Source organism: Helianthus annuus, chromosome 13 (genome assembly GCF_002127325.2).
Source record: "Helianthus annuus cultivar XRQ/B chromosome 13, HanXRQr2.0-SUNRISE, whole genome shotgun sequence".
Lineage (NCBI taxonomy): Eukaryota > Viridiplantae > Streptophyta > Magnoliopsida > Asterales > Asteraceae > Helianthus > Helianthus annuus.
Window position 1 is genome coordinate 27,161,963 of NC_035445.2, and position 14,288 is coordinate 27,176,250.

At 36.4% G+C, this 14,288-nt stretch overlaps 1 protein-coding gene across 1 annotated transcript; it reads right to left on the bottom strand.

Moving 5' to 3' along the window:
* Nucleotides 1-290: 290 nt before the first annotated feature.
* LOC110902469 lies at nt 291-1,202 on the bottom strand. The gene has a single exon (XM_022149094.2). It carries the CDS (start codon nt 1,020-1,022, stop codon nt 501-503), a length of 522 nt encoding a protein of 173 aa, XP_022004786.1. The 5' UTR covers nt 1,023-1,202; the 3' UTR covers nt 291-500.
* Nucleotides 1,203-14,288: the final 13,086 nt, after the last annotated feature.

Sequence of the window (14,288 nt, forward strand, 5' to 3'; positions counted from 1 at the left end):
TGAAAATCGTTCTCACCGTTTTCACCTGATCCCATTTCTATATACATATATATATACATATATATATATATATATATAAAGAAAGAGCATGTCGATGGCGGAGTAAATAAAGAGACCTCAGGTTCGATTCCTACTAAGTGCAAAATTATGTAAATATGGAAGAACACCTCTGGGAGGGATTCGAACTTGGGGTGAGGGGTTTAAACAGCATATGCTGGCCCTTTGGAGTAAGCTGAAAATCCAGTTCATCTACCGTTCAAAAAAAAAAATAAAAAAAATAAAGAGACCAATTCAAGGGTGAACAAGTGTCATATATATATTAAGTTCAAGGGGGGTCCAACCGAAACATATATTTTATGGATCGTTTACTTATACACAGTTCTAACTTCTAATAGCTTTGCACAATAATCTAATCTAAAAAGCCCATGTTTTAAGCAAACCAAACCTACCATAACCATGCAACTTGTGTTGATCAATCATACCACTCCATCCTTTACAATTCACAAACTTCTAGCCATCATTTCTTGAAATCTTCTATCAGATTCTTGTTTCTCCAATGCAAACTTCTCATGACAATTTGCTATAAATCTTTCTGCAAGATCATCAATCTCGTTGATCTCGATGAGTTCACAAGTATCATTGGTGTTCTCTTCAAGCCAATGGAGGTACCCCGAGAGTTGCGAATCTGGTTTCACCTCCTCTTCAAAAGAATAATCGTAGTACACATAATCGATAAATTCATCATAAGTTGAAATTTGTGGGACAAAATGGGAGGGACTCGAGTTATAACCAAACCTAAACGAACCGATATACAGTCTGTTCTTTTTTCTCTTCTTCTTGAAGATTAAAGACACCAAGATTTGAATGTTTTTAAGACGCGCTTCTTCCGCGATCTCGATAAGAACAGTTTTAGCTTTTACGAGGAGAACATGAGTGACACGGATTAGTTGGGAGAAGACGAGGTTTTGGATTAGGGTTTTGATTTTCATGGAGAAGGAAGAAGAAGATGGTGACCTTTGCATGGAGCTTGAGAAGCATGAAAAGAAAGCTAGGGTTGTTTTGATGGCAAATGTGATTCATTTATAGGGGATCTTTAATGTCCAAATATATTTCTATTTGGCATTTTTTGTTGTCGGGGATCTTTAGGGTCAAAATATATTTCTATTTGATATTATTTTATTTTAGATAACTATCTAAAAAATTGCCTAGTTGCTTACGAAATTTCACTGAATGGAAGTTACCATTACTACATTTGATTTATTAATTATATATATATATAAGAAGGTTTATTTGAGAAGAAAATTAAATTGAGAAGAAAAAGAACAAAGGATACAATTGTAATAAAGAATTTTTTCTCCTCTTATTTATGATTGTTTTTTGACTAATTAATTAGTCATAAACACTATCATCCTCCACACTATATTTTTTGCCTACACGCATCAAAATTTATCCTACACGTTTTGAAATTTACCCTACACATATTAAATTTATCCTACACACCTCGTAATTCATCATACACATCTCGTAATTCATCCTACACTTTAAATTATTTTTCTTTTGTTCTTTGAAAAAAATATATTTTTTAAAAATAGGTTACAAATTTAATGTAGTTAGTTATTAAAAAGAAAGACTACCAATTAATGATCTATTTAAGTTTACCAATATACCCTTACCCTTACACTAATATTAAATACAAAAATTAAATGAAGTAAAATGAAGGGTTCTTATTGGTTGAAATTTATTCTTTTTTATTCTTACAAAAAAATTTCTTCTCATTTGAACCATCCAATATATATATATATATATATATATATATATATATATGAATAGAAAGAGATGAGTAACAATGTTTTAATTTATTTTTTAATATTGTTTTCTTTTCTAAGTTTTTTTTAATCTTTTTTTTATTTTAATTGATCTAAACATATTTTTTCCATATAACATATAAGATAAGATCAAAGTACCAATTATTAAAAAAGAAACCATAAAAATGAATGTATATAGGTACCGATGTTGTTCGGTGCAGTAAGGTGGCGATACAATATCAGGTTATCGAAAGCAAAAACAATAAAAATAACTACCGGCACCGATATAAATGTTGTTCAATCAGTTTCGATTGGGTTTGGTACGATAGCGGCACAATATCCGTTTAAAAAAATAATTTATCATAATGTTGAAATAAAAGAAAACATGAATTGAAATGCAAATGAGCCGAAACGATATCAATTGAACAACACAGGTACTGTATCGATATGTGTTTTTTTTTTGTTTTCGATCGATGTAGTGTTTTCTCTCTCAATTACTATAGCTAGTACAGATGCCATAACAAACTAAACTGATACCGACTTAATCCCCGCCGCGAAGCGCGAGGAATATCACTAGTTTATATTAAAACGACTAAAAGTAGCTGAAAAAGGTTGTGAGAAAACCTTTTGATGTAAATAAGTGGAATTTATCACCACGTTGTGACGTGAATTCGGCCGGTATCGATTTGGTTTATTACGGTATGGTATAATACGGTACTAGCATTCAGTATCGCAACCCAAAGATATGACTCAAAAATGAAGTCGTGATACTCAAAAGTTTATTGACAAGTATTTTCCATTAAATGAACAAATATAATTAATGGTCTCATAGTATCGGTAGCGGTACCAATGTTGTAACGATACTGGTAGTACAAATACCAGTACCAATGTCGTTCAGCCGAAATCAACATAGTACCGATATTGTTGAGACGGTATCAGTTCGGGTCATCATGATACCAGTATGGTACTAACACTTGCTATAACTTACAATACAAAAAAATACTCTATTACAAATAGAACTCCGTTTTCATCGAAATTTATATCGGAAACCAAAAAAAACAAATATTGTATACTACTACCAAAGTTCGGATGGCATCGGTTCATTTTGAAACGATAAAAAAACAAAATCATTAATATTATGTAAGTTTGATTTTAACAAAACTTAGATAGAAATGATGATGTTGCAACTAAATTCAAAATTGTATAAGCAATATGTGACAAATGGCAATTAACCGGTTCTTCCGTACAATCTAATCACTATTTTTACTATATAATCTCTTGCAATTAGCATAACTTATTTACGTAACTGGACCGTACAATGCTAACAGTGCAGGACAAGAGAATAATACTATAACATATGTTGGTTTTCGTCATGTCGCGAAAACAATTAAACTATGTCCTAAAAGTGTTGGTAGAAAGTGTTGCGCACACTATTCACGGTTACACTATTCATGCTAGCAAAATTGCTGAAACAAAACGAAAATATGAAAAACGACACATGAATAACATAACTGAACCCGTATACATATGAAAACACTAATATGAAAACACATCTTGCAAAAATACCTAACTTTCCGGTACAACGCCCTAAATACAAAACCGTCCGTTTCGCTAAAAATAAAACATTTTTAATTCGTCCGAACTAATAATTTAGCATTTCCGAGACTCCGGAATAATGACAAATGATAACAAATACATGAAAACAATATGAGGATATTAATGGGGTGTTCGAAACATAAGCTTTAGGCGCTGCGTTGCAACCCCCACAACTTGTCTGTTTTTGAACCGACAAGCTAATAATTAATTTTTTCGACGCCGAAACAACTAAACGTAAGACATGGTGAACTAGTTAAGCTTATTTCCGGACTCGAAATCACTTCATGCATCGCTTGACGGCGGAATAACAACTTGCGACAAAACTTCGTCGGTACGACGCAAAAGTGTCGTAAACTAGTCGGCGACCAAACGGAAAGCATCTAAAGTATCAAAACACCATTTCCACTAGTTTAGTGAACTAGTTAATGTATCTCATATCTAACTTTCATTTCACAAAGTTCAAACATCAAGAAATCCCCTCTTTCACCCCCCCCCCCAATTTGGTAGCCACAAGATCACCACAAAACTCAACATATTCCACCCATAAACACCATAAATAACACATAATCTAGCCATTTCAAGGATATATAAGCATGGATTAAGCATGAGGAGCATTTAGGGAGTTCTTGAAGGCTTAATATTCTCTTAATCATCTTGTTTATCTTGCGCAAAATTGTAAGCATTCTTTAATCATTTTTAAGTTTCTTATTATGTGTAGATTTAAGAAGTAAAAGTTGATTATCTTGAAGATTAAGAAAAATATAATCAAAAACCCTAATCTCAAACTTAATAATCCACTAATCATGATTTATTATGTGATTATGTGTGTAGATTAGTGTAGTTAGATTGTGTAATCTTGATGATTATGTTGATTTTGTAAGGATTAGTGATATAAAGTCTAGATTTATGACGATCTTGTGAATTATATCATGTAGTATTTTAGATTAGTGTTAATCTAGCCTTGATACACTTAAAAATGTGATTTAAACATATGTATGTTTAAATCACACAAGATCATCAACTTCAAAGATTATGAGCATTATGTATGTAAACTTTGATTAGTGATTCTTGGAAAATTAAACATAGAATGATCATGAATCAAGGTTTTTAAAACATTAATGAACTTGATTTTTAACATAAAATAAGCTTATGTGATATTAGTTAACAAAAGTGTTATGTAAAAGTCTTGGAAATTTTTACATAAAGATGTGGGAATTTTTAAAAGTGAATAACAAGTATAATCAAGTTTATGTAAGTAATTAACTTAATAAATGGTTAACTTTGAAGACTTGAAAGTTTAAGAAAAGTAATGCTCATGAGAATCTTTGAAGGAATAAGTATGATTAGTGATTTAAACATGATTTGTGTGATATTTGGTAAGTGTGGTGATTTTTGGAAAATTAATTGATGATTTAAACGCGTTTTGAAAACGTGGGAAACGTCATAGTTTAGGGGAAACTATGGCGAAATTTTCTAAAATCATAAACATGATTAAATAGGGGTTAAAGTGTGATTAAAATGGCTAATCACACTTGAGGATTTTAATCATGGTTAAATAAACTTTTTGGGATAAAGTTTAAGTACTGAACATTTAAGTAAGATTCTAAATTACTTATAAGGATTTTTATAAGTTAAAGAGGGAAACTTATAAATATATATATATATATATATATATATGGAATTATATATATTTAGAAAACATATCAAGGTGTGTATATATTACGTGTTAAGTGTATGTATTTAGATACAATTAGGGTAATCTAAATAATACCCAAGGGATACTAAGAAAACACTTGAAAGATAACAAGTATAAATACACATAAATACATATACACACTATCCTCAAAACGCCATCACGAGAGGTTACTACGACATTTGGGCGATTCTTCGACACGGAAATATACCTATTAAACGACTACGACGACACGTCTAAAAATAAGATATTTTTAGACACTTAGTGGATGTATATTCTGCCGATAACAAAAATCCGGAAAGTTGAAAAGTATAAAAATTACTAAGTATTTTTATAAGGAAAAGAATGCATTAAAAATCCTATACTTAGTGAATTTTTATAAAAATGCAAGATTATTAAATTTATGAACTCATAAGACTCATTTGGGCTAGGCCCAATTGCTTGAATACATGGGCTTGGCCCAATAACATTAAAACATGGGCAATGGCCTAATGACATAAATACTTGGGCAAGGGCTCAATGACATAAATACATGGGCTGGGCCCAATAACATAAAGACATAGGCAAGGCCCGATAACATAAAAGACATGGGCAAGGCCCAATAACATAAAAGACATGGGCAAGGCCCAATGACTAAAAAGACATGGGCATGGCCCAATAACATAAATGACATGGGCTGGACCCAACGACATGGGCTAGGCCCAATCAAATGGACGAGGCCCAATGACACGCATGCAAGGAACGAGGACATGTGAACAGCGAGGCCCGTTCACACATGATTCAATGCATACAAAATCTATACATATATATAATTGTGAAATAATTACATACATATATAACAACCGAACGAACGAACAGACTACCAACACTCTAAAATACAAAGTTGTTCCAAATATGACAAGTGAAAACATAATAAGAATTCAAGATGAACAACTTGTACGAGGTCCGATAAGACCTAAGTGTCTAACAAAGTTTGTACACATGTAGGTTACTCACGCGTACGGACGCTCACTTATGGTATTACAATACACGGAACGCAAACTTGTGAGTTCATGTCCCTCCTTTCAATGATTTCAACGTTTTGTTTTTAAAACAATCGAGGGGAAATACATGTGATAACAAACGGTATGCTAGCTATGGGTTTAGATGATAACATGATCAATGTGCGTAAGTAGGATGATGACATTAGTAACCATTAATCAGTTAGTGACCAAGGTGCAAAAGGTATAGATCTATCGAGCTTGAGGCACGCTCCACTCTAGGTTGGCATACCCTTAGGAGTGCTTTTGTGATCCCTATGATGTCAAAGCTATCTCGGGTTGGTTACTTATGGCACATATGTCAGGTTGCAAGCTACACACTGATAGATTCTTAAAATCCATGAATGCTAATTACATACCATGATTTCCTTACAAGATAACACTTATGAGATTTCATATAATAACAATAACTGCATGAACTCGCTCAACTTTTGTTGACTTTTTAAAACTACAAGTATTTCAGGAAACAAGACATGAGCTGGTGATAGACAACAGGAAATGGGAATGACATGACAACGAATGCCTTTTTTGACAATAACAATCTTTTGTTCGAAGTATAATGAAACTCTATAACTATATTTCGGCTAGCATCGTCGTTAACTTATATTTGTTTACACGATTGGATGCAATGATTACCTTTCTTAAGTCACACATGACACACGTCTGCATCTAGCAGGGTGTGATAGATTGGTATCGGAGCTCCGATTGTAGTGAACTGGGGAAAAACTTTTACTAAGTTTGGTCTACAATCACTAAGGGCTCACACATGAAAACAAAGTTGACAACATTACAAAATGATTTCAAAAGTATGACAAAAATGACAAAAGGTTTTCATTGTGTCACGATAAGATGAGGATCTATCACGTGAGCTCAATCATAAGTAACAGATAAGGATCAATACATGGTTAGTCTAAAAGGAATAGACTCGAAAACATTAAGGATTACATGTGAAACACGAGAACAAAACATCATGAGATTTAGTGATTATAGATTTGTAATATATTTATATATGTGTTGTATAGAATATTTTGCCATGAACGAAAATACCTTCGACTGCGAATTCTATTATTACCTTGACTCACGCAATGAGAATGACGACCTCGCGTCTATTACGAGACCCTAAAGCATTGATCCCATGGAAGATGGTTGTTTCCCCTCGGATGGTATATGTCTAGCTTCGGTAGTGACGACGAGGCGGAGGTGGCGGCCTTGGACAACAACTCTACTAGTGGGACGAGGTCCATGAGGCTCATACTAATCGTGATTGATGACACTCTCGTATAGACAAGGAAGATGAAGTACTCATCTTGAAGGTGCCCCTCTAGTTGTTATTGTTACGGATTCTTTTTATTCTATTTTGTCTAACGTTCTGCCCTTTCATGAATAATGACAACGGGCGTTAACATGTGGACCATCACGAATGTCCCTTCTACGTTGAAGGTATGTAGATAGTGTGTCCCATCTCTGGCTGATCATCTGCTTTGAACGAGAGACACTAGGGTGACCATGCAAGACAATTTATTATTACCGGGGCCCACATAATAACAACTTGTAGTGCATGGGAATCCTGGTGGGCTCTGCGGGTCAAGCTAACGATCACTATCTATACGAAATCCCTAAGTTGTTCAAGTTTCTATCTAGTAGAACGCTAACCGGAAGGATTGTTATAACACTCTATGATACAGGAAGACCACACGTATTGTTCGAAACTAACATTCGATCTATAACACGAGTCGTCCGAGACTAGTCATCGAAAGCAAACAAAACTTGTTAGCCACTAATGGAAGATTTTCCTCAACATTCTCCGAAGTCTTGAACATGAGTTGGTTCTTTGGTGACTATGACAACTTACTTTATCTAAGTCATTGGAAATGACTACATTAAACTCCATCGTTTTACATTTGTTTTTATTCCAAGGAATGATGTGGCATGAGCCATGCTACAACCCCTTAATTGCATTTTATTCGACATCTATGGAAATTATAACAATTTTGTCGGGCTCGTGGAGCTCAAGGGATATCAGCGCATTCGTCACACGGGTTAATGCGGCGAGGGATTTTCTACTTTGGACGATCGAGGTCCCTGAAGTATGGAATACATACTGTAAGGATGGAGACGACCATTTTGTTTCTCCTCAACAAATTACTTCTTTTCCCACTTAGGCATATGGCCAATACACGCAAGAAGTATTACGCATTTTGGATTGCGGTTATTCATGTTATCATTGTTTCAAAACATATATGAACAATGCGATCTTGAGGTTTCCATGATCAATTATATTCTAAATTCTTAGGCGCATGGTAGACTATATCTGTCCGCATACAAGTCTAGATCCTTTGATACTATGTATCAAAAAAATATGGCACCGGAAAGAAAATCTACGCCCAAAAGGGGTCAGTTAATCAGCGCCCTACTATTAAAGTCGAACTAGAGTTTTTATGGAACAACATGAGGTTGCGGAAATTGCACAAATAAGGCTGTTGAGTCGACACTGGTGATAGTACTGATGGTACTGGCAGTTCAAGTGGTTCAAATCCCGATGGGACAAGAACGAGTGGCAATGCCACACTTGGAGATGCAATCACACCAGATTATAATTCTAAGGCTTTTTCGGATTATAAAGCGCGAGACCTCATTGATACGGGAGGCGCGGTATGTTCTGTATACAAAATAAAGACAATGAAGTCAGTTAACCGTGCTAGTAAATGTACTCCTAAGTAAACGATTTGGTAAATGAGTAGTCTTCTATTGAATGAAACGATAACTTGGTGGAATCCCCAAGTGCAAACTTTAGGAAGTAATACAACAAAGGGGTTGTCGTGGGAAGAACTCAAGGATCTTATGCGAGAAGAGTATTGCTCGCTAGCAGAAAAATTCCAAGGCTGGGAACCGAACTCTAGAACTCGATCATGATTAGAGCTAATGTTGTTGGTTACCCCGACGCCTCTACGATCTCTCAAGGATTGTTGCATACTGGATAATACCTGAATCCAAACGCACTGAGCGCTACATTTGGGGTTTAGCCCTGAGATACAAAGCTGACATCAAGAAGTATGCTAATAACTTGTTAAAATCCTAAAAGAGACAAGTGAAACTTTCATTATGATGGCACTTGCAAAAGTTCCAAGAGTAGCAGTGTGGTTAGACTGGGCACAAAATGGAAACTAATGAGTTATTTATACTCAAGAAAGAACAAGGAGATTTTTAACTGTGGCAAAGAGACCACTACGAACATGGATGTCTAAGGATGAATTAAGCAAGTGAATGAGCGTGTGTATGGGTAGAATTATGAATACTCCCCAAAAATCCCAATGTTGCCATGGGTACGTTCTACCCTACAACCAGCATGTATTAATTCTTTGAATACCAACGTTGGCTTAACTTAGTGTCTTTAGATACTAAGCATATACACGAATTAGAGTCATGTAGGTTAGACATGTCTTGCTTTATCAAGTTAGCTAATGGGGAGTTAGCGGAGTCACGTGAAGTCATTAAGGGTCACGATACGCTTCCTATCAACCGACCCGTTGCCTCCATTTTGTTTGATACCGGTATCAGTATTAGTTTCACCCCCCCCTAAGAATTCAAAATATACTTAGCCTACAGTCAAGTAAGCTAAACGTCCGCTCATTCCATAGTATTGGTCAACGGTAAATTAGTTGAGTCGGGAGAAGACGTTAACGGATGCACACTCGAACTTGGAGCACGAAAATTCAATGTTGACCTTTCACCCATTCAATTGGGTTGTTACGGCGTAGTTTTTGACATAGACTAGTTATCCGGTAATTGATCCGAAGTCATATGTCACGAGAAGATCATTCGCATTCCCCTGTCTGAAGAGAGAACATCTTTTAGTGCACAAGGAGAATCAAGACACGCCACTACGACTTATTAAGTGCAAGAAGGCTCAGAAGAGTCTGAGAAAAGGATGCATGGCCTTTCTTGCCCATGTGGTTGATAAGAAGGCCGAGGAGCGCAAGGTGGAGGACATACCTGTAGTGAAGGAATATCCCCAAGTCATTCCGGAAAGCTTGCCGAGACTGCCTCCACAACGACAAGTTGAATTCCGTATCGATCTAGTGCCAGGAGCTGCACTGGTGGCGAAAGCTCCATATCGACTGGCGCCCCCGGAGATGCAGGAATTATCTACTCAGCTTTAGAAACTGCTTGACAAAGGATTCATTAGACCGAGTTGCTCACCTTGGGGAACTCCGGTGCTATTTTTCAAGAAAAAGGACGGAACCTTTCGGATGTGCATCGACTATAGAGAATTAAACAAACTAACTATCAAGAATAGGTATCCATTACCAAGGATTGATGACTTGTTTGATCAATTACAAGGTTCCAGTTTTTATTCCAAGATTGATCTAAGATCCGGATATCATCAGCTGAGAATTCAAGAGGAAAGCATTCCTAAGACGGTGTTCAGGAATCGCTATGGACATTATGAGTTCCTTGTTATGCCTTCCGACTTAACAAACACTCCTGCCGTGTTCATGGATTTAATGAACCTGGTATGTAAGCCATACCTCGATAAGTTCGTGATCGTATTCGTTGATGACATATTAATATATTCACGAACCGAGGCAAAACATGAACAACACTTGAGGGCTATTCTGGAGCTACTTAAGAAAGAACAGTTGTATGCCCAGTTCTCAAAATGCGAATTTTGGATTCGCGAGGTACAGTTTATCGGTCACATGGTGAACGAGAACGGAATACATGTTGACCCATCCAAAATAGAAGCCATAAATAAAACTGGAATGCTCCAAAGACCCCGACAGAAGTAAGACAACTTTTGGGCTTAGCGGGACATCATCGGAGATTCATTGAGAACTCTTCTAAAGTTGCTCAACCGCTAACCTCGCTCACTCAAAAGGATAAAAAGTTCGACTGGGGATTATGATGTGTCACACCCCGATTTCCACGTGTCTCACCGGTGGGCCCGGTGGGGGATTACCGTGACGATGTTGGCAACAATATAGTCAAACCACACAATTATATAATGCACAGCGGAAGCTTAAAGATAAATAAATATATTTCAACCTCTGATTGTAATATCAAATGTATTACAGAAGTCGAATGTATCCACAGCGGATCAAAATAAATAAATATTGTTCATTCAGATACGGCATCGAGTTTGCGAGACTATTCGTGATGCTTAGGCAGCTAATACCAGCCAATTTCGTCTAGCACCTGCACTTAATCTTTTTGGGGAAAATACGTCAGTTTACACTGGTAAATACATTCAACTGACACATTTGAAAATGTTTATTAAAAATTGATTTGAATGCACAAGGCACAAACTCTTTTATAACTTGGGAAAATTATAATAAAATCTTGTGAACGTTTTACATGTTCTTTTATGCGTTCAGTAGCCCGGGTCGTGCCGGGTTAAAAATTTATAGACACACCACGTTTGCGTAAAACCGTAGTATAAAAACCAACGGCTACGTCTTTTAATTTAATGTCGACACTATATACCGGGTGTACGCCTACACCGGGATGTCGATGGTCGTCGCCATTTCGTAAAATGATGCCAAGGATATCCGGGACAACGGTCATTAAACCCCCCAAAGGCTTATAAGCAACAAAACTGTTTAAATGAGCCGATCATATTATTTTAATTTAACCACCTAAGCGATGGAAGAATATAATGCTCAATCAAGCGGTATTAATATACCGTAACCCAAGCCCATATAGGGGAAATAAGTTAAAGTATTTACCTTTGCAAGTATATTTCCTTAATTTGGATTAAATCACCGATAGCTTTTATTGGGGCTCCTAATCTGGAACGAAGGTTTTAATTAACCTCTTAGAATCCTAACGAGTCGTTATAATGGCCGTAGCCTAGACCGGTTGGTTCCGATATATATAGATATGGTTTAATCGCGCGAAAAGGCGAAAACCGAGAATGGAGTGTGATTCTGACCCAACAAGTTCAGAGACTTGTTTTATATGGGTTTATGGTTCACACTCTGGATTTTGGGGTTCAAATAATATAATTTGACCCGTATCGGCTAATTTATGAAAACTAGTTTCATAAGCCGAACCGTGCGCGCAATAGGCGAAACGGTTAACCATGAGAGTCGTACGCTTATTTCCTAAGTCAATATGCCTTAAATAGGTTGTGGTATCAGTAGGATACCTTCCGTGATGTCCGTAACGAGTTTAAGTTAATATTATGCCCCGTAGGGGCTTTTCGGTCATTTTAAAGACTTTTTAAAGAGCTTTTCGAGTTCTACAGGAAATCTGAGTTTCCCGAACAGCTTATAAAGCTTAAAATACTTTATTTATTATTTAAAATCAGTAGTAACTGGAATCGGGTCAAAAGACCTTGTAGAACTCATGTTTTGGCCGAAAAGGGCATATTCGGTATTTACCGAACCGTAGCCATAACCGCAGGTTATGAGCGAGGTAAAAATTATTAAAAATCTTTAAAATTCCCAAAATATTATTTTAATACAGTGGGTAAAAGTTTTGGTGACGGAATCTTGGTTTAGATAGGTGTTATGCTAATTGCGCCGTTAATTACTAAAGTTTACTTTAAATGCGCCATTTAGCATAACTCTCATTCTAGACCTCGGATTGACGTGAAACTTTAAGGACATGCTTATAATTTAATAAGCAAGGTTCTGGTCCGTTCACATGTCCGAAATACTCGTTTTAATTTCAAAAGGCCGTTACGGTCAACTTTTAGGCGAATGACGGAAATGCGCAAAAGACTCGGATAACTCATGAACCGATCACAGAAGTTTACACCAACATGTGACCTGGTCCTAAGAGAGTCCTAAGGTATATCTATACCTCACTAAAACGGGTCAGAACTGAAGTCAAAGCAAAAGTCAAACTTTTGCGACACTCGGCTCCGAACCGGTTCAATATAGCAAATGGCCGATTCAAACGGGCGCAATCAAGTTTATATACTTAATATCATATTTTATGAGTGTCAAAACAGGTTCCATAGCATATATATTACAGATTATGCATAAATCGCTAAAATAGCTTTCTGTTGACTTTTTAACGCACGTTTGACTCCATATTTGACATAGTTAGAGTGGTGATCAGGGGGAACCTTTTTAGAGGTTTATTACCCACATAAATACCAACTCATAACCACTTTTGATTCGTCATAAGACTGAACCATTTGCAAGTTATTGTAATGACAACCGTTAGTTACGATGGTTGTGTTTATAGGCTAAAACTATGGAAATGTATGACTAAAATGGTTGTGAACGACTTACAGAAGTGTGTTCTTGCTTATAGAGCAGAGATGGATGCTAGAGAGCTCTTGGAATGATCAGATGAATGTGTTTTGTGTTGTGTGAATGTTATGCACATAATGTGGCTATTTATAGCCAAGGAAAGCTCTCTAGATCACTACACAACAACCTACACTGATCATGATGATGGGTAGATGTCTCTTGAGTGATATGGGTCAAGTGTAGGGTGCCCATGCCTCATTTATTGAGGTTTGATCGTTCACAATGCTCAAAAGGCAAGAAACTACAAAGTTTCTGCATCTGGGCACTTTACGCGACCCGCATGGAAGTTCCATGCTCCTTTAACGCGGGTCACCTAAAGTTCAAATATCAGGCGTGTAATTTAGGAGGCTCGCGGCCCGCCTACACTTAAGCCTAACCTTCACGCGGGTCGCGAGAGGTCTGTTTTTCAGATTTTTAAAATCTTTTGTAATGATTATCAGAATCTGGTAATTAATAACGAAATCTTTCGTAATGATTTACCTGACCCTTCGGGTTTGAAGGGGTAACTTTGCGGTTTGGCCCTCGGTTATTTACCGATAGGGGCCTCGTGTTATTTACCCGCATTATAAAGTCCCTTGTTAATTTATTAATTATTTTGGAAAGCCTTAACTTTCACTATTGACGCTTTTAACCCTTCTCATACGAATTTGAGTATAACTCTCTTGTTTTAAGACGGAACTTCGCGGAATTTATACAGTATATTCTAGTGAGCTTATAATACTGTTACGAAGCCTTGGGAACGTTAAAGGGTCACTCAGAGGTATAATTAAACATGTTGACACAGTTAACCCCTGTAGCTCGTAATCTCTCACTTTCTTCCGCGTTTCGCTTCCGTACGATTTATGATTTATTCGTTTGAAGGTACAAGCATTTATTTAGGGTTATTATA

Coding starts and splice junctions, on each gene's coding strand:
- LOC110902469 (XM_022149094.2), bottom strand. CDS start 1,022: ATGCAAAGGTCACCATCTTCTTCTTCCTTCTCCATGAAAATCAAAACC.